This window comes from Apteryx rowi, unplaced genomic scaffold (assembly GCF_003343035.1).
Source record: "Apteryx rowi isolate R43461 unplaced genomic scaffold, aptRow1 scaffold_126, whole genome shotgun sequence".
Lineage (NCBI taxonomy): Eukaryota > Metazoa > Chordata > Aves > Apterygiformes > Apterygidae > Apteryx > Apteryx rowi.
The window spans coordinates 230,193-250,703 of NW_020447486.1; the positions used below are offsets into that span (position 1 = coordinate 230,193).

At 41.9% G+C, this 20,511-nt stretch overlaps 1 protein-coding gene across 1 annotated transcript in view; it reads right to left on the reverse strand.

Moving 5' to 3' along the window:
• Nucleotides 1-20,511, reverse strand: part of SORBS1 (sorbin and SH3 domain containing 1) — a 136,255-nt gene that overhangs the window by 43,439 nt on the left and 72,305 nt on the right. The window contains exons 9-13 of the mRNA XM_026055855.1: nucleotides 13,864-14,011; nucleotides 3,658-3,833; nucleotides 2,425-2,488; nucleotides 1,195-1,269; nucleotides 800-862 (exon numbers count right to left, since the gene is read on the reverse strand). Of these exons, the coding sequence (XP_025911640.1) occupies nucleotides 800-862; nucleotides 1,195-1,269; nucleotides 2,425-2,488; nucleotides 3,658-3,833; nucleotides 13,864-14,011 (526 nt within the window). The remainder of the gene's footprint in view (nucleotides 1-799; nucleotides 863-1,194; nucleotides 1,270-2,424; nucleotides 2,489-3,657; nucleotides 3,834-13,863; nucleotides 14,012-20,511) is intronic.

The window sequence follows — 20,511 nt, forward strand, 5'->3', positions numbered from 1 at the left end:
TGCAGCAGAGTCCAATGTTTCTCATATGCAAGTGTTTTCATGCATACGCACATCTACACACAGTTATAGGATTATCATTGCAGTAGATACTTCTTCACTGTCCCTGAAACACGAATGCAAAAGATTCTGGATTGTACCTGAAATTTAAAAGAATCTGCTGAGCACATGAGGAGGGTAAGGTGAAAGAAAGATGGTGTTATTTCAGGTTGTAAATAAGSTGTGCTGATGAGACTATCAAATTCTGTCCTTGCCTAGATATGGCAGTGCACCTAAGGCCAACCCTGAATGTATGTTACCAAGCTACATTTATTCTAAAAGATTACATTGAGGGACTGATCCAAAACCCACTGAAGCAAGAGACCATTTCTCCAATAGACTTCTGCAGCATTTTGGGTCTGGCCCTAATTCTGTGTTAATATTCAAAACCAGAAGTGAATAATTAAAGAAATGTATTGATCCAAAAGGGGGGCAGGAGAAATCTCAGTTAAACCATGTCTTTACATGTAAGTCAGCATTGTAGGCATGTTAAGTAATCACTGCACACACATGGCTAAATACAACTGATTAAGCACACAAAACCAAGCAAACTCCAGAACTGTAGCATTAGTCAAAGTCTAGTTAAAAAGCCAGAGGAGCACTGCAAAGCCAGAAAGGCATCACACRGTCAAGGCAATGCTTAGAGTGCAGCAAATCATTAGGAGGAGGCATAATGCTCAGCAACTAGAAAAAACTCCAGGAAGAAAATAAATGGACAAGGCAGCATTTGCGCAGAAAAGTATATATGGTCCTTGATTATTACCTTCAGAGATAGGACTAGGAGTAGACGCAGGAAACTGGTATGTAGGAGAATAAGGATTGTCTTCTGCAGCAGAGAAAAGCAGTGGATTTTGAGACTATCCACAGTGAAGTGGAGGTACTGTTTCATCCCCCAATTTCCTATCACCATATGATTTTATTGCCTACTTTAATCATACTAGAGTAAATGGCATCATACTTTAAAACAGATTAATGGATTAGAAGGATTTAATTATTTTATACATCATACAAGATGGTATACTGGGGTAACTGAATTCCCAGTCAGCGTAACAAATGGATAATGGAAATCTAGAACCTGAATCTAGTTAATACTATGGTACTATAGTACAGTTAACTCGAAGCACAAGACAACAGATACTCTGACTAAGCTTCTGGTACCTTCAGGTTTCTGCTGGATTTCAGGAAGTTCAGGAAATATGTACGTAGGGCAATAAGGATTTTCTTCAGGAGTGTCTAAGCAGAGGAACATGATTTGAAAAAAGAACAGAGAGGAAAGATTTAAAGGAAAAAAGGATGAGACAAGAATCCATGGAAGCTGCAGAATGGTCCCTTTCTTGCTGATGTTACAGCATGACATGGCCCAGATGCCTCCTTGCTCATTGCTGCCTTGCACTCCGGGGCCTTGTGGGAGATCCTGGAAGCAGTGGGGACTGAACTCATTCTCCTCCCTGAAGTGTGAACTCTAACTGAGCTGAAGAAGAACCTCTGTTAGGGAGCACTGGGATTAGGAAATACAGTTTAACTCATTCTCATTCCATCCAATACAATGCAGTGCCTAAATATGCACAAAGCTCATCACGACAGCACCTGCAGCAGCAAATACAGCTCAAGTTTTGCATGCTCTATGTTTCATTTTATAAGCGCAGTTCTGAATGGCATTTGCCTGTACACAAGGCTGTTTGGAGTGTTCTGTTTGCAAATGCTACTGCAGCCATTTCTCACACAGAAGAATGTGAATGTACCAGACAATCAGGTACAGAAGTGCCACGAAGTAGCGGATTCCCTGAGAATGCACCACTACAAAGTTTGCAAGTGTTCACCACAATTTGGGGTTTTTAAAGCAGAAAATTTGGGGTTTTGAAAAGCAGAGTTCTGACCCTGAACCCACTGAAATCAATGGGAAACTTTCCACTGGTTTCAGTGAGCCTCAAATCCAGCTTTATTAGGCAGATACTAAAATTTTATAATGTAAATATTTTTCTTTTGTGCACAGAGCAGTTTCAGTGACAACCTGCTATCATTTAAAAGTGGGGGGGAGGTTGTTTGTTTTTTTTACTTGACAACACCAGAGTTCAGAGATCTRTTTTCTCTAAATATGGAATTTTTAGCAGCTTTCTGATTTCGCATCTCAAATAGTATTCTTGATTTCATGAAGGTGCTGCAGTTCACCTCTCAGAACAACTCATACTTTTCTTTGGATTTTACTGGTTTCTCACCTTTGACTTTAAAGATTTTAAACACATTAGTTGAGTTCTGTGCTCCAGAGCAAACACTAGTTAATATATAAAACRCTGTTATTTAACATTCAGTACAATTCTTCATGTGTATGAAACAAAATGTTATCAAGGTGATCTTTTAAAGTAAATAAAAAAATCTGTGTTACAGTACCTCTGTTTAGCTTGTGGATCTGTTTGAACATTGTCTTGTACCAGTCCTTCGATCTCTCTGTATTCTATTGGAAAAATACAYACACACATAAATATTCACAAATGTGAATTCTGTGAGCCTTTCAAAGTTTTTAGGAATCTTTCAGCAATAAATACTTAATTAATATTTAAAATAAGAGTAATTTCACTCAGACGTTTCATATTTAATGAAGCTACATGCTTGGCTCAARTTACTGTGCAAATTTTGCACGAGCAGGTTCTAACACAGGTTATCTATGATAACCTGTGTGGAACTGTAGATTGTGTGAAGGTTTTGCATAGTAACTTATTGACATAGGAAGCACAATTTTATCCTAATTCCATATGCCAAACTCCTGGGACACTTGGGGTTGCAGTCAGTGCTAAGACTACCCAGATTTGACCACCTAGCCTTGACTTGAATCTCTATGCTTAAGGTTTCTTATTGACCAGTTTTAGGGTTTCAGACATGCTACCGACACAGACACTTAGGCGCCAGTTACACTGGCTGAATATAGATCTTTTTTCAGTTTTGTCTTTCACAAAATTTTTTTTTTGTGCACAAGCCTATAAGAAGTAAGGCCAGATCTCACAGGAGTGGATTTTGCTGACACCAAGCTAGCGTGGAACAGGGACTTAGCAAACCTGATACTATTCTGTTTTGTGGAAGAAATGAAGCTGATTAGCTTTAGGGTGGACTTAATCTGACTTGATTTTATTCATCTAAAAGTAGATACATTGCCTTGTCTGGTCCTACATATTGATCTCCTCTATATTCAACAGAGAGTCAGAAACATTCAGTTTTCAAGTCACTCCAGGCATTAATGTTAAGAATGGGTGAATCATTCTTTTCCTTATAATTCCCTCAATCAAAACTTATTTAAGTAGCTTAGAAGAGATATCCTCCTTTTAGATGGTTAGAATAATATGAGATGAATCTCTGCTTTAGCTGCTAGCAGTGAATGAAACAGAAGAGCAGAAAACAAAATCCTCAAATATTATGACAAGAGAAAGTCATTTTTTAATTTTTTTCACCTGGGGCAGTTGAAACAGATCATCAAAGGGAAGGGTTTATAATAGAACACATGGGATTTAGAATTCTATCTTCTCCTAAATCTCTGCAGTCTCTGGAGCTTTAGTGAATACTCTAAGTCTAAAGGCAAGCAAAATCTGGCCCAGGTTTTGTGCATTGACCACATGTCCAGTGTTGTCTTACCCTCAGTGGAATGCCAATATCATCAACGGAGGTATCAGCCATGTGCTGAGGGCTCTTGACAGTTCTTCTCTTCTCCTCCACTGCTCTTTTCTCACTTGGAGCTGTCTCCTGAACTGGCTTGTCCTGCGTGAGTGCTGAATCTACTTTATCAGGGACTACTCTGTCTGGCACTGGATCTGGAAATGAAAATGGGAGATTCTTATCTTATCCCAGCATTTCACCACATCATCATACTCCACTCTTTAAAGGCAAAAATCTTGGCAAATAATTGATGAGACAGACTGTGTYGCAGCTACTTGTGTTCAGTGTCTGGACTGAAGGAAATCTATCRAGAAAATGTCTGATGCAGGCAAGAACGGGCTAGCATCCCTCAGGTAGCCTGCTTCACAGGTCTTGTGACAGGCTCAGCCATCACTTGCGTAAGACAATAGCAGCAGATTTTGTTTTGGGGATGTTTGTTTTTTGCTCTTTTTGTATTATTAGTAACTCTGCAATCGTACTCTTCATCACAATTCCTTGGTGATACACTCTCTGAGGGCTCCTTTTCTTCCAGTGATTGCTACCTAATGGAGGATCCTATAAGGTAGCAGGTCCCTATCATTACAGCAGCTTGTGCTGGCCTGCCTGACTAAGATCCCAGTTGGTACAATTGGTACCCGACCCTTCTGATTCATCTCTGTGCCCTGACCAGTGGAATTTGCTGTTTACAAACTCCAGTAGTTATTACATGTATGGTCAGTCTTGCACAGCAAGTCTGCATTGAGATGGGGGCAAACAACTAATTACAGCCACCAGTGCTACACTGTGCTGGAGATGTTTTGTTTCCTTACAGTACTGGGCACTGTCTGACCTCAGCACTTGTGTTCGACTGGAGAACGGCAGCTCAGAACAGCCTTGCTCTCTGCACCCTCCCTGCAAAGGGATACAACCTTTGTATGACGTGCCCTATTATTTTCATTCTACTTTCAGGAATGCCAAGGAAGAGGTATGTCTCAGTTTATAGATCCACAATCCGAGGTACTTCAGTCCTGACTGTTCACAGCATTAAACATCTCTCACTCTCCTTGTGCTTAAACCTGCACTTTTACAGGATAACCACAGTTAAAGAGTACTCAACAAAATGGAGGTTTCCCTCATTTATTCAGAACAGCAGGCAAGACAGGACTAGAGCTGCAGACTCCACGCTCCAGATCCTACTGCTTCCCTCTGGAACACCTGGCTGCTGCTTAGCTGACACCCACGGATGGCAGCAGCCACCACAAGACCAACAATTGGCAAGGAACCAAAGGAGCGCAGGCTGCTCTGAAGCTCTCCTATGCTCTGGAGAGCTGCAGCATGGCAATCTGTAGGCTCTGCCGAGGATTTCTTCTCTGTGGATTTTCTGGAGATGAAACATCTGCAAGCTCACAGTCTGCCTCATCAAGGCTCTGCCACGTCCTATCCTTGTTATACCACTGCATGCATTGAAGAGAAAGAGAGGAGATGTTTATCCACATGCACATCACCATATTGCTCAAAGCCATTAAATGTGCAGATATCTGAAAGGGGCAGTTAGCAGAGGAAAGGCTCGTGCATAACGAAGTATTGGTCTGTTGGTACCCAGAGCAAACACAATTCTGCCCTGCAAAACTCATCATTTGAAGGATTTCTGTTTGAGTGGTTGGTTTGAAATTACCGTCAAACTCACGTCTTTCTCCTCTTAAGAAAAAAGGAAATAATGTCTGGAAATGGTCAAAATGGGGCAAAGCTTCAATAAAATCCTTGCTTAGCATTTGCATCCTATTTTCCCTCCCTAGGAATGCAGGTGCACTGTCTTTTGGTCTTTTTGTGTTCTTAGTGCGCAGGGCATATTTTGACAAAGTGTTTGGCTCATTTCCATTACTAAACTTCTTACTAAGCCTCTAGAAACAGAGCATGAAAGACCAAGTCAAACTAGACCGTTCTTCTATGACCTTGAAGACCAAGGGGAAGCACACTTTTGGATGTGAGAGGATGTCAACTCTGGAAAAGGTCACAGCTTTTCTCCACTGATTATTTGAAATCATTGTCACTGCTAATGATAGAAGACCTGAACTTCTGGGCTAGAAAAGCCATTATTTTCTGCAACCTAAGGAATTCACTGCCAGAGAAGGTCACTAAATCCATCTTTAACAGGAGTGTGTACTTATAGACCACTCCATAGTCAAATTTCTGGGTTCAGGTCAGATTTTTTCTTTGATTCSCTATCACTGGAAAAGTGATTGTCTGTTTGTCAGATGGACCTATGCTGAAGACGTTCAAAATACCTGGAGCAGATAGAAATAGCAGGGTAGACATATTATGGTCTGATTTCCCACTGCCATGACCATGATATATGCAAAACCTTCATTTTGATGATTTAGCAAAAAAACAGTGTCTGGCCTGTGTCAGCCATCTCCTGACCATAAAGTCACATTCCAATATTGTCACATGAAGGCTTGAGAGCTCTCTAGGATGGCATAGCCATGGGGAAAACCACCAGCTAGTTAAACATATTTTGAAGGGGTTTTCAAAAGTATCTTCTGGAGTGCACTTAGAATTGGTCAAAGGTGCTGGGCTGACAGCCTCGGAGACAGAAAAAAACTGTCTGATGGCATGAGTATCATTAGGGCAAGCTCTTCCCATGCAGTGCTGCTACACAAGCTCTTCCCAGGTCCATAGGACTCAACCAAGAAGGCCAATTTAGCCTCTTTCAGTTTGGCTGCCCAGCTGATGCTGCAAACATGACACCTACTGCAAGGGTATCTTTGCAGAGAGAGAAACTGAAGCAGACATCTTTCACCATAGGTTTCCTATAACCCCCTACAGCTCAGAGAATAATGGCTAAATTTCACCCTGACTTATTCGCCACATAGCTCAAATGATTTCAGGAGAGTTAGTGGAGGTATATACCAGGCTCTGAGGTATTTAAAATCATATGTAGAACCTGGTGCCCAACTGCACAGATAAACAGACTGCATCAGGTAACAAGCCCTGTGGCTTCTGAACCATCTTTTCCCAAGAGCAGTGGCAATAGGGGGTCATACAGCAGCAGAATTTTACTGCTGTGACCAAAAGCATGGGGAAGAGGGGGCAGCCAGCCATGTGTGGTGCCACAACATGCTTCACTGCTCCTGACCAAGGATCACTTGGGCTGGAGCAAAATAGTCTGTGAAGAGCCAGACAGGAGGGTTTCAGGCTATCTCTAGTTCAGAAAACAAAAGAGTTCATAATCATGAGGGGAAACACCTTGGGAAAGAGAAAGCCAACAGGAAAACTCTGTCTGGACTTGCAGGCAGGCATTAAACTCACAGCTGAGCAGTGTCTGCTCCTACACCACCTACACTGAGGGAAGGAGAGGAGAGAAATCTGTGTAAATTCCTATGCAGCTCAGTGTCATCCCAAGAGAGTGACAGCAGASAGAAGGAATGGGCCAGTGTAGCAGCCAAAGGAACCTGGTGGAAGAAGTCAGAGCAGGTCAGCACCTGACCTCAGGGCAGACTCCACTGAGCCCTGCTAGTCCAGGTCCTGTGTAGCAGAGCACAAGAGAGAAATATAGGCTCCCCTGTGTTTATATTTGTAATATTTAAAGTGTCTAGGCACTCTCTGTGACTTTCTTCTCACCCTCCTTTCCCTTTTCCTCCTCAGGGCAGTCACCAAGGAATAGCAATATGGTAAGCACTATATGACACTCAGCTCCTGTAGCACACCACAGACTGGTCTGTGTTATTCCGGGGTGAGAGGGAGGAAAGATGAACGAAAAACTAACTCACTGTCCTTTAAAGCAGAGACTTTGCAGATCTACTGCAAGATCATATAACTGCCTAGGGAGAGAAGGCTGGCAGTGTATGTGCTTACCTGCACACTATAATTTTATCATTTACTTCTTGAGATCTGGCACAAGTATTCCCTTCTGGTCTTGGAGTCATGTAAACACTGATTTTCTTTTCTTCCCTCCAACCCCCTGCCCCAAAGCAAGACTAACTCTCATGGTTGTGAAGAAAAACATGAGAATATACCCCAAGGGAATAAACTTAAAGGCCCAAAAAGCAGAATACAACTAAAGCAATCAAAATGTATGTAAATCTTATGATTTGGGAGGAACAGACTAGTAATTTAGGGGTTAGGTATATTAACATGTAGCATTTGGTAGCATTTGGAGAAAAGACTGAAATCAAACATTCAGTGACCCGGACTGAGCCAGGACAAACATTTATTTGGAGAGCAAACTCATTCCTTTGCAGTTCCTGAGAAGTGTGTTTGCTTAAGGTACCCCACAAGCTAACAGAGCAGYGGCTTTGCTCCGGAAGAGGCAGCAGTTGGAGGGTAGCAGACCTTTCACATCATACCTGCCAGGCTACTAAGCCTTTTTTGCTGTTCTGTGGTAAAGGAGGAAACAAAACAAAAAGAAATACAGAACAAATGGGTGAGACATAAACAGCAAGTGCTCTGGTGCTGCATTTCTGACAGGCAAGAAATACACTGTAGACAGAACAGCAGCAGCTGCCGGAGAGAATCTGTTTTCAAATACCCTGCCAAAGTGACAACCCACAGTTCCTTCTCCACACAGGAGCACTGTTGAATAATACAATCTCATGATGCAGTGACCAATACATTCGCAGAAAGCAACTATCTTTACATCAGAGAGAAGGAAAAAAGCTGGACAGGAGACAGTTTAGAAACTAGTGGAGACTCACAGAGTCAAAAAACTTGACAAATAACTTGGTTACTATTAACATGAAGTACATGATTAAATGATAATGCTGTAGTATTTTGTAGGGATATAGGAAAGGATCATACTGGTGCTGAGTCTTAGCACATCCTACTGAGCTACAGATTCAGTGATTTGCCCACAGGTACAGTTAAGGGTTAAGGATATGATTCTCAGAATGGTCCCCTTATTTGAGGGGCTTTTATTATGGAGTTCCCAGATGGGAACATCTGTGATATCTTCCAGGGTGTTTGGCCACCCTAAAACTGACAATCAAAACTGCTTTCTAAAGTGATGCCTAAATGACTTGTCAGCAGCACAGCTGGGAATGAACCAAGGATTCTCAGCTCTCTGGCTCTATCTACTCTCTAGCAACGAATCCATTTATTTGAAGCATGAAAGCCATTTTAAAAGAATAAAATATTTTATTGACATATAAAATGCAGCCACTCTTGAAAGCTCATATGGTTAATGCAAAGATTTCAAAACTTTATGTATGTAATCACACCTGTTATATTAAACCATGCCATGCAATGCCCATCCAGGACTGTGCTTTGAGGTGGCGTGGGACACTCATCTTCACTCAAGCAARTGTGCAGTAGGTAAGAATCCACCAATTGTACACTGTTTGCTAGGAGACTTCACTATATACTGGTACTTAGTGGAGCAAGTCAGCAAAGGAAGCTGCTATTTCTCCTCATTAAGTGCAGCTCCCTCACTGGTATCTATGAACTTTGCTTTTTAATCCCAGCAATTCTGCTCTGCTAATCACCAATGGAAAGCTTCTCGTGTGCCTTACTGTGATAGATGTCAGCATATGAAACAAAACCATAAGTGCAATGGGGAAAGAAAAAGTTTGTAATCTGAAGCTGAGAAGCAAATGGGAACTATCTACCGCAGGGTTCACTCTTCTGAACAGACCATCAGGAGCACATGTGGTGCATTACAGGAGAGGAGAAAGGGTGGGAGTGAGGATGTCTCAGCCTCAGCCGTCACCTTCACTGAGAATTGTTGTGGTCAATCATTAATCTCCTGGCACAAACAGGTGGTTTAAAGGGTCTGTGCTTGAGGAATCTTCCCTATTTCTTCTTCCTCAGAAGAGAGGATATTATGGATGAGTGGACTTTTTATGAAAGAAATTATATTTTTCAGGTGAAGAGAAGGTTTCCTCTTTACCTGTACCTCTGACTAGAAAAGAGAGCTGCTGATAGATGGAAGCTGAAGGAGAGGAAGGTGCCTGCTATTTGTTTGTTCTGCCTGCCCAGAGCCAGCTTGTAGCCCCAGGCACATACCAGCTGACTGAGGCTTTCATCCTTGATCTTGTGTCCTGGGACTGTAAACAAAGGCCAAAAGCTATTCAGCTCCAAGGCTATTCAGAGCAGGGGCTGAGCAGAGGAATATAACTGTTGGCGGTAGTAGAGGAATCATTTAAGAGGCCTTGAGAATTCCCAGAAGAGCATTCGAAGAAAGACTTGAAACCAATAACAAAAGGGGAAGAGGAAACAAAGTACATGTTTAGTGCAAAATTAAAATATCAAAAAGAAAATTAATGAAGGCACCAATGGATGAGAAGGGAAGAAATTCTTACCATKGTGCTAGGATTGAACAAGAGGATCTGAAATGAGTTGTTTATAAGCATAATCTAGCTGGTATATTATCTAGCTGGTATAACTGAAATCTGACACAAATAATTCTGAGATCTCTCTTCATGACTTATTGAGGAAAGTCAAACAGACAAAAGAGGATATAGTGTAGCTTAGATGATTCTGTGCTTCAAATGCCATTACCTGTTTCTATGTCTCTGATAACTCTAAAGCAAAAGATCTTACATGCTTATGGATTAATGTATTAGCAGATAAAGCCCAAGATGGGATAGTAGGTGATGTCTGGTACAACAGTTACTCCAGAGAATAAGACAACCAGCTCCTTAAATAGCAATCAATAATCCATTGAGGAAAAGGAAAGAAAATCACTTCATCCATCTAGAAGTTAAACTAAACTATTGGAGATCTCAGACTGCCAGTATTAAAACGACCTTGAAATTTCTGTCTCAAAGGGTATTATATCGCACGCAAGAGGAATTTTTATCAAACCTCATCTTGACATATAAAAAGGAATTGATCTCATAACAAAACTTTTTGAACCATTTAGGGGAAAGTGGATCATAACCTATTAACAATTTTATGTGCCACGAAACCAAGACAGTTTTGAATGGATAAGGCCCACAAAAATGAAACCAAATATGAATCATGTCAGCTGGAGAAAAAAGCTTAAACAGAGAAATGTAAAAGATAACTCAGATCTGAGAACCATTTAAAAACTCACTAGGTCAGCAAAAAAAMCCCTTAAAGCTATGCTGGGATAAAGCCTAGCTAAGAACGGAAGCAGAAGGAGCTGTAAGAAACCATCAGTACATAACAAGATGGAAAAATAAGAAAATTGAAACAACAAATAGATAATAGATGCTGGGAAGTAAAAGAAAATGACAATGGAAGTAAAAGGATTCACAGAACATTTGGGAGACTCAAAAAGAAGTTTTAAGGTACATGAAGAATAAACAGAAACCTAGCAATAGTTTTGCTTGGTCTTTTACCAAATAAGCACAGTAAAATTGTTAATAAGAATGAAGAAAAAAACACACATTCAATCACTATTTCCATTCTATATTGGCAAAAGAAGAACAGCTGACATCCTACTGCCTGATGAAGAAGTACCTTCCACTTCAACAGTAAATAAGGACTATGCTAAATGACAACTGAGGTCAGATGTTTGAAAATCACCAGGTTCATATACACTGTATTGAAGAGTTTCAGAGCAGCTGGGAAGACACTTCTCAGGTCCATTGAGAGTCGTCTTCAATATGACTTGGAATACAAAGGAAACTCCACAGGATGGGATGGAAGCACATGTTGTGACATTTGAAAAGCATAAATGCGATGGCTGGGATATGTGTCTGTCAAGTTGACAATAATCCCAGACAAAATATGTTAATGGCTGATATGGGATTTCATTAATAAATACACAGTGTGACACATGTAATGTCAGCTGATACAGATTTGTGACAATGATGCCTTGTCAAACTAGTTCAATATGATTTTTGCATGCAATTACAAGTTTGGTTGATAAAGGTAACATGGTAGAAGCAATACACTTAGATTCCTGAAAAGCATTTGATATGATGCAACTTCTTATAACTGAGCCAGATGAAGATGAAGTCAATGTGGCACACTTCTGGTAGACTAAAACTGGCCTTAAAATATGATTTTTTGAGGGATAATCACCCAGTAGCTGTACTCCTTCTGGCCTCCCACGAGCTTCATATTTCAATTTTTTTTAAATCAAAAACCTGAGGAAGAATATTAAAGACATACTGATAACTTAAATTTTTATACAAAGTTTTGGGAGGATGGTAAATGAGGTATTGGGCAATATGGATCTTTTGTTAAACTGGGCATAAGCCAACAATATTTTTTTAATCCAATCAAATCTAAATCATATGCCTTGAAAAAAAAAAATAATAGAAAACACCCTGAAATGAAACTTCAGATTATCCTGGAAAGTTGTAAATCTAAAAGGATATATTCCCCAGGAAAATGATGGCAAATCAGCTGAACATGAACTCCTGATACAGTATCATGGCCCAAAGACATAATGTGATCCTTGGTGTATGAAGAGTGAAAAACGAGTAGCAAAGAGAGGTTAAATTATTGCTAAACTTTGTTCTGGTTTGATCAAGTTCAGTTCTAGTGTTCACACTTTGAAAATGACGTTGTAAGATTGGAGAATTGGATAAAATATAGAGGAAGAGCCATAATAATTATTAAAGACTGGAAAACATGCCTTAGAATGAAATACTCCACAAACTCAATCATATTGCTTTATGCACTGTGATCTATACCACAGTTAACAAAAATGTAATGAGAGAAAGCTCTTCATTCTAGCAGGCTACAGTATCCTGAGTGCTAATAGTCAAAGGCAAGACATATTCAGACCAAAGCTAAGGCTCCAATTGTTAACTGTGAAAGTAATTAATCAACAGAACAATTTAACACGAGTTGTCCCAAAGCCAGCATGTGGATCATCATATTAAACACAGTTGTCCCTTCTGCTCTTAAAATCTGCAGGGAGAAAATGTCCTTGTGTAGCAAACGCATTGAAATGCTCCAGATTTAATGTAAAAGACAACGAAAAGAGTATCCCTCTCAAGAAAGACCACAAAAAGCTTTCAGAGGAAAAGACTGCCTCAGATAATATTTTCTCCTCTTGAAGCAGATAAAAAGCTCTGGAATTCAGGCACCCTCATGCAGAAGCACTTAAGCAAAGTTGCTTCAGACACTGGCAGAAAGGAAGAGATACAACCCACTTACTACCCATGAGTGGTACAATCAGCAGGGCTACAGTGGGGTCACTAGCTTTGGGGCCAAAGATTGAAGTATGTTTCACAAAGGTACTTAACAAAATACAAGGGGGTTGCAAAGGAATGCACCAATGGACACTTGTAATTAGAACTACCAAAATAAGAGGGATGCAGGCCTTGCCCCTCTTTTGTGATTTTTTAATTTCCTTTGCAAAAGGTAAGTTGTAGCATCGCAGGTTGATATCTGCCTGTCCTGGAGTTTCCCAAGCCCACTGGAAATCAAGGCAAATCAGAGCTGCATCTGTGTGGCCCTTTATAAGCTACCGTATTAAGTGATGTATAACCATCTACCTGGGAGGCTGGGGTAATGCCAATCATCAGRAAAACTAAGAAGGAGAAGCAAAGTTTCCCTCTAATGTCAGAGGCAAGGGGATAGTACCATCCATTCAGAGGGAGCTGCTGTGAGGTAGAGAAAGTCTTAAATCAGTAAACAGAACAGTGCTCAATCAAGGTTGTTCATACGCAAATCCAGAAGTCAAGAACTACTGCAATGAGGGCCTGAGTTTTTCCAGTTATGAATAGAGCAACCAACTGCCAAGTTGAAGAGTACGGGCATATAGATGAGCTACTGTCAGGCAAGTTCTGATGAGAATTCAGAGGTCAAATCTGTTCTGAAATAACTGTAAATATGGCCATTTTCACACTGCAGTAGCTGAGAAGTATCATACCCCTTTCCCAGTGAGGGAGAACCCACCTCGAGCTGACCTTGCTTCTGCTGACAGACAAGAGCACACACCCTTGTCATCATTACAGAACACCTAATAGGTGATAAGCTGTCATTTTGCAATAACCTGTGCATATGTCCACAGCCCAATTACAGACCTTTCCTCAAGCTCACAGTGGCCTCTGATCCACAGATTCTAATCAGAAAAAGCAGACACTGTCCCATGCTACTAACCATGTAAGCATCATCATTACTTGAGCGTTGTGTGCGTCAGCCACTACACCTTCCTGAAGGTATCTTTGTTATCTCTTAGTAGTCTGGACTTAAGGAGTCCATGGCACACACATGCTCCAGTTCCTTATAGTTTAACAGCTTGCTCAGTCTGAGCCACAAAGATCTATTTGCAAGTCTCCTTACCTCGGTTGTGCTGCAAGAGGACAATCGTGGGATTGACGATTGTGGTAGAGGGATAGGCAGAGGAAGGTTTGTTGATTGATGTGAAGGAGGCTGGATAGTCAGTGCCAGTGCTAGGCTGGGGCACTTCATTTAGCACAGGACCAGGGTCCTGAAAAGGAGAGTAAGGCATCATTATCAGCATGCAGGGCTGCTGCAACTCTCGGAAAATCTGGAAAAAGCCATTTTAAGCAGAATAAGAAACATAATCACAGCAGATTTTAGTAAAAAGGCATAAGCACAAATGTTATCCTGCTCCTTGTATGGACCCTGCTCCTTGTTAATGCAATTAGTTTGCTAAGGCGGGACTACAATTCTTTGGTGTTGGTTTCTCAACTCCATTCCACAAGAGGAGGCACTAAATTCATCTGCCAGACTCTCTGGAGCAAACACAGGGTGGCAGGAACGAGCTATTCTGGTTCTGGGGAAAGACACAGACCTCCTTCCCCTGACATACACACACACAAACACTATTTTTTGTTTTAAAAGGATTCCTTTCACAGCCAGAAATCAAGACATGCAAAACTCATGCAATTCTGAGTGAAACATGATTACTGCACCTGATTTGGCAGGAAGATCAGAGAAATAAAGTTATCATCCTCACTCAGGAGACATTAGACAGTGCRACGCCAACAGGGTTAAAATTACGCAAAAAATAGATGGATGGTATATAGCAGGACTCTAGCAAGGAAGATGTACAACACGGCTTTGCTGCTGGAGCATGGACAGCAAGCTGCTCCTCTTTCCTAAAGCATCTGGCTCTGTTATTTATTTATTTTTAACTCACCTCTGGTATCATCACAACTCTGTAGGAATAAAGGCTGTGTCAGCAGGGAGACTTTAAAAACTAGTTCATACGTGAAAACCCTCAGGCCAGGAATATCAGGCTTTTTTTGGTAGGAAGGGGAAAAGATAAGGAAAGGACAATGGCCTAAAACTGCGTGTGTCTGTTTAGGCTGAGATATTTTAAAACTTCTTAAGGGATTTGGACACACAGTTACCATTAAGTTAATGGGGAATGAGCATCCAAACAGTGTGAGTGTGGAATAATGGTGTACCAGATTTTTGCACTCCTGCTACTCCACTGTCAGACTGAAATGCTACAGGCCACTGATCTGTGAAATAGAGCTGAGCATTCAGGGTGATTTTCATCACTCTTAAAAAAAAAAAAAAAAGGAATACACACAGAATATCAGAATATTGCTCCAGAAGAGCCCCTGTTCCCAACTTTTATTGCCAAGTGCAACCCAGTACCCTTCACACCCATCAGTATCAGTGGAAAAGACAGGACAAGAAACTCATAGGACCTAGRGCAAGGGCTGGCACCAGAATTCAGAGAGAAATAATGGTCAGAATTGGCCATAATCAGAACAAGCATCTACAGTCACTCCAGTCCAGAGGGGAAGTAAGGAAGAGCAATCCTGTTCTGCTGGATAGAGGTGACCTTGCTCCAAGGAGCATCGAATCAGGCCATAGATGTTTCATGATGAAATAGCAGGTTCTAATTAACAGTCTTCAGAAACAGAAGTCTCTAGGAGGTGCAACCAGCCCCACTTTGCTGGCTGTGGTAATATTTCAAAAAATGGCCCTTGGGAAAAGGAGAGGGAGTCAGGAAAAGCTAGAAGAGTTGGGTTTGATGTTCATTTGATGAACAGCGTACAGAGAACCCATCAAAGAAGAGGGGTGACAGGTCAGGACAGTTAAGTCACCAAAGTGGGTGAACAGATACCTATTTAGATCATTGTGGAAAATAGTTCTGTGGCCAAATGCCTGAAGTGAGCATGCCCTTAAAATAATCCTTTAAAACTCTCATCTCACCAAAACCAGGTACAACAAAAGTTCCACTAGTCCTCCATGATTTGGATGCCTTCTGAATTTTTATGGACTGTGGAGTTAGTCTCCAAAAAAACACTTCAGGTGTTTTCAGCAGTAAAAACCCCACTGATTTCAACAGGAGCAGAAAGAGGCCAACATTTAGAACCATTGAAAATTTCATCCTTGTTTTTTTTTTTTTTCCCCATATGCCTGTTGCTAGATCCCTGTAGGGTCATCAAAAGACAAGAAGGTATCATCATGAACAAAGGRTGATTTTGCAAAACTTCTAACCCTTCTACTACCAGCAATCATGTAAAAGAGCTGGTGGTTGTAAGACTTCTATTACGAGGAGGGTCAAGTAATGTTTGCTTCCTCTGCATCTTTAACTCAAAGCTAACTTCCCTCCTTGCCCCCCAGAACTTTTTTAGAAGGGTGATGAGCTTAAAGAGAATGGAAACCTAATCTAGGAAAAACACAGTGAAATCCAGGTTAAAATTGTTGCAGTTCTTTTTGAAAATTTTGAAGAATTCAATCAGAGCCAGGCAATTCCAAACTGAAGGGACACTCTCCCCCTAATCTACTCCATGATGCCTCCATACTTGCAGGAGTCTCAGGTCAGTAACTGATATTACTGCTTGTAGGTCATTGGGTATTGGCAGCAATCTTACACTGATTTCAGCAGGCTTTTGCATAGAGACCATATCGTCTTGTGGCTCCAAGTGGAACAGAAAGCCAGCCCTAACCTTTAACTGCCCCGCTGTTGCTGCTTTAAATGTTATTCAAACACAGTTGAAGGATGCTATTCAGAGAGTCTGAAGAGAACAGCCAGGTGCAGCTATTCTGTTTATACAGAATTCATTATCCTGAGCAAATCCTGGTGAAGGCTCTAAAGGCGTGCATCACCTAGCACAACGGGCACAGAGGGAGACAGCCGAATGTTGTGTCAGAGAAGTCAATAAAAAAGTCCCAAGCTGCATAAGGCAGGCAACTCGCATGCACTAGTACAGGACATAAACAAGGTTTCAGTTGTCATGCTGCTGGCAGGGAGTGAGTCAGCACTCCTCTCTCAAGTTTAGTATGCCAAGGAGAAAGTCATTTTAATCTGGGAATACAGATTTAGRAAAAGGGTGAGGAGGGTAGTTGGCAAGCTTACTGTACGTGAGATGACTCCAGTGATTTCAGGCTTCAAGCCCCTGTGCAAAGCCCCCGTGACTGGAGGGACAAGTGAAGGTGGTGATGAGAAGGATGGCAGTTTCGGGTAAACAGGGGGTAATGTGCCAGATACAGAGGGTGCTTGGTTATGGTGGGGACCCCTCTGGAGGTGTGGGGGAATGAAATCGTCTAAAGTCGGAAAAGTCAAGGGTGAGCCAGAAGAAACAGTCTCGGGGAATACGGAGCCTTGCCCAAAAGGAACCAGAGGCGGTGGTGGAGTGCTGGAGCTGCCTTCTTGCTGTCTGTCTGGGTTAACCTGGAGGAGGGGGACTACTATAACCCCAGGCTGAGCAGTGGTGCTGGCAGTGGCATCCTGTAGGAAACAAGGTGTTGTTATGCAATGGGGGAGATTGGCACTTGAGACTAATGCAGCCATATTGTGTCATGCAAGGATGCACCCAAAATAGTATGAAGCCCCAACAGATTTTCTTTCCTCAGGAAGATACATTTCTTCAGCCTTGCAGCCCTGGCCTCTGTGAACACGCAGGGTATTTCACAAAACCTTCCTTCCCCTCACCACCCGCTCTCTTATCATTTGCAATGAGGCTAAATCAAATCACAGAACAGTTCTGCATTTCCCCATCCCTTGAGAAGCATTAACCATCACATCACAGTTTGCTTCTTTTACATCTCCCTACTTACCCAGCCCAACCCAAGCTCCTACAAACACACGCACGCAAACACACATATCAATACTGGGGGGACACAGGATGTTAAATATTATTGCATAGAAGACCACAGAATTCAGGTGGAACAACAGATGCTCAGAAATTAGGAAATGGGGGGATAAAGCATTAAGGAAAGACTGTAATAAATTAGAGAACCGTTCACACAGCTGAAAGAAAACAAGGTTACGGAGAAAACATGTACCATGCCGCGTCCCATTGCCTTGTATGGTGGCTGCCGCTGCTGAGTAAGGTAAGGCTCTTTTCTCATGCTGTCCTCTGTGGCAGCTGTGCTCTGGGGCTCTACCACTTTGTCCCTCAAAGCTTGCGAAGGTGACGACTGAGTCCAGGAGGGATGGCCCGCACCAAAACTAAGTGCGTCTTTACTGAGGACAATGTGAAAATACGGCCTGGGAGGAATAGGAGGAGGAGGAGGAGGAGGAAGAGATTTTCCAGTATCTGTTACAGAGGAAACAATGTTGGTGGCTGGTGCTTGAGTGAGCTCAGCGCCCAAACTGGTGCTGGCTGCTGGGTCATGTGCGGTGCCAGTGGAATTTTCAGATGCGGCTGAGCAAGTGCTGTTAGATAAACAAGCTACATATAGTCTGCTGACCTTTTTATCCGCTTTCGTCTCATGACTGGAATTCATTCCAGCCTTACTACTGGGATCTGCCCTAGCAGGGTTGTGTTGTATGGATGATGCATCTGACAACACAGAGCAACTTCCCAAGAGTGGCTGCCCAGCATGCATCTTGTCTTTGGGGCTCAAAGAGGGAGGCTGCCCTGCTTGCCAGCCTTGCTTCCCACTGGGGACTGTCCCATAGGGAGTAGGTGAAGAGAAATAACACCGTGTGCTGGCATTTGGTGATGCACGCTGCGTATAAGGCTTGGGTAAATTCAGGTACGCGCAGTCCATGATAGGCACTGGCAACAGGTTGGACGCTTTAGTGTCAGTGCGAGGGCGCCATGCAAAGCTTTCCTCTTTGGGGAGAGGAGGACGGGGAGGAGCAAGGGTCTGCCCAGGCAGAGTCAAGAAGAAGAGAGGGGGAGAGGAAGCAGCACCAAATGAAAGGAAAAAGGGGAAAAAATAAACAAATGGAAAGAATGAATTTAGTCATTAGACTTGGGTTAAGCAGGTTTTAATACAGCAAGAACAAAAAGCAAATATAGCATCTGGAAGGCCAGTGCAGAACTCGCTCACATCCATGATCTCACACATTCTCTCTTTCTCAGCACTGCTCCCTGCGACATGCAAACTCTACCCAACTCAAGTCCCTGTCCACACATTTCTCTCAGGGCTAACTTTCAGCTAAGTATTGTATAGACAGGCCTGCATAGTGAGATTCACCATTCCCCCAGGAAAGCCTGAGTAAAGATATAACATCCTAGTTAACTAAATCCAGACTCATGACTATGTAACCAAATACTTCCCAGCACTGGGGACGTTTGAATTGCAAAACCAAATTCAGAGCTTTAGACTATCTCTGCCATACTTTCGGAAAATGGAAGTTACGAAGTTGTGTCCCTGCTAACAAAAGCAGATGTCACATAAATACTATCATTTGTCACATTTAGCTAAATAAAAAGTCAGCATTTGTTCCCAGTAAAAGCTGGCACTCAAATTCTCTTTAGGATTGTTCAGTCCTAAAAAAGCTTTAAGCAAAACTAGAACAATTAAAGTTTCTTAAGGAAATGAATTCATAAGAATTTGCCTCCAGAGTCAAGATTGCTGATAGTGAAATCCTACTTCTAGTAAAGAAAAAGAAATGCTTTACTGTTTTCAGTGCTTTGCAACATAAAGGTTGCCATTCCAGAACTGCTTGCTGATTGCCACTCCGATTCCTATTACAGTGAATTTTTGCCAAGAGCCAAATTGTTCTGAAGCAAAATAAATAACTTAGCAATAGAGAGGTTTCATTTTATTTATTGCTTTGTTGCCAGCAGCTAAAAACAATAAACTGCTGGAAGGAGGAGAACTAAAACACCAGCCTAGTGAACAGTAGCTCCCTGCATTCTTGCAAATTAACCCTTTGAAGACTATGAAAGTGGGTTTTATACACACCCCACTGCCACATCTTTATGGGCAAGAGCTGGTTAAACCACTGCTAAAATGGCCCAAACCAGAGAATAAGGATGACTTAACAGTTCACAACACTCAAATCTGAATAAATACCTCCTTTAAAATTCATCCATGCATGAAAGCTTTGGACCAGCACCTATTTGTGTTACATGGATATAGATCTAGGATGGCTTCCTAAAATCACAGCTGCCATCCTGAGATCTATTGTCTTCAAGATGCCCCTCTTTCCCCCACTTCCTGGATGTGTAAGGAATAGCGAAGTGAGTTGGTAAGCATTTCTTCTGGAGGGCTTCTGGTTCTGGAAGAGGCTTATACCTTTCTGTTGCTTAATCCTTAACCAAAGGATTAAGTCTGGAGACTTCAGAGTGCCACAATATTTTCCTGAGTTAGGCTAAGCCTCACTTTACCACTACATACCATCATTGGGACATATTAATTCACTAACTATGATTGCTGTTTTCCAATTGTTCCATTTCAGCTTAGTTTGAACAATTATCCTTGAGAATTCTGTAAGAAAATTATGTACAACAGTACTCTCTCTGTTCATTGACATGACCAAAAAGTGACTAAGGACAGCTGTGCACCTCAGGCAGTAAACAGATCTCTCCTTTAGGAGAGATCTTTGCTCCTTTCCCATGCCTTCATCAGAGCTGTGCTCTCTTCKGCCTCTACTTACAGTTTCAGGCATGGTGTCTGCTCTGTGGCATTGCTACGGGTTCCTGAGAATGGAAGCAGTTACCCTGACTGGGGACAAGGCTTTAAGGGGGCTCCATTTCACACAGGGAAACAGTTTCTAAAGAAGGGTTTCCTTACCAGCTTTCAGACTGCTTGTTTGCAGAC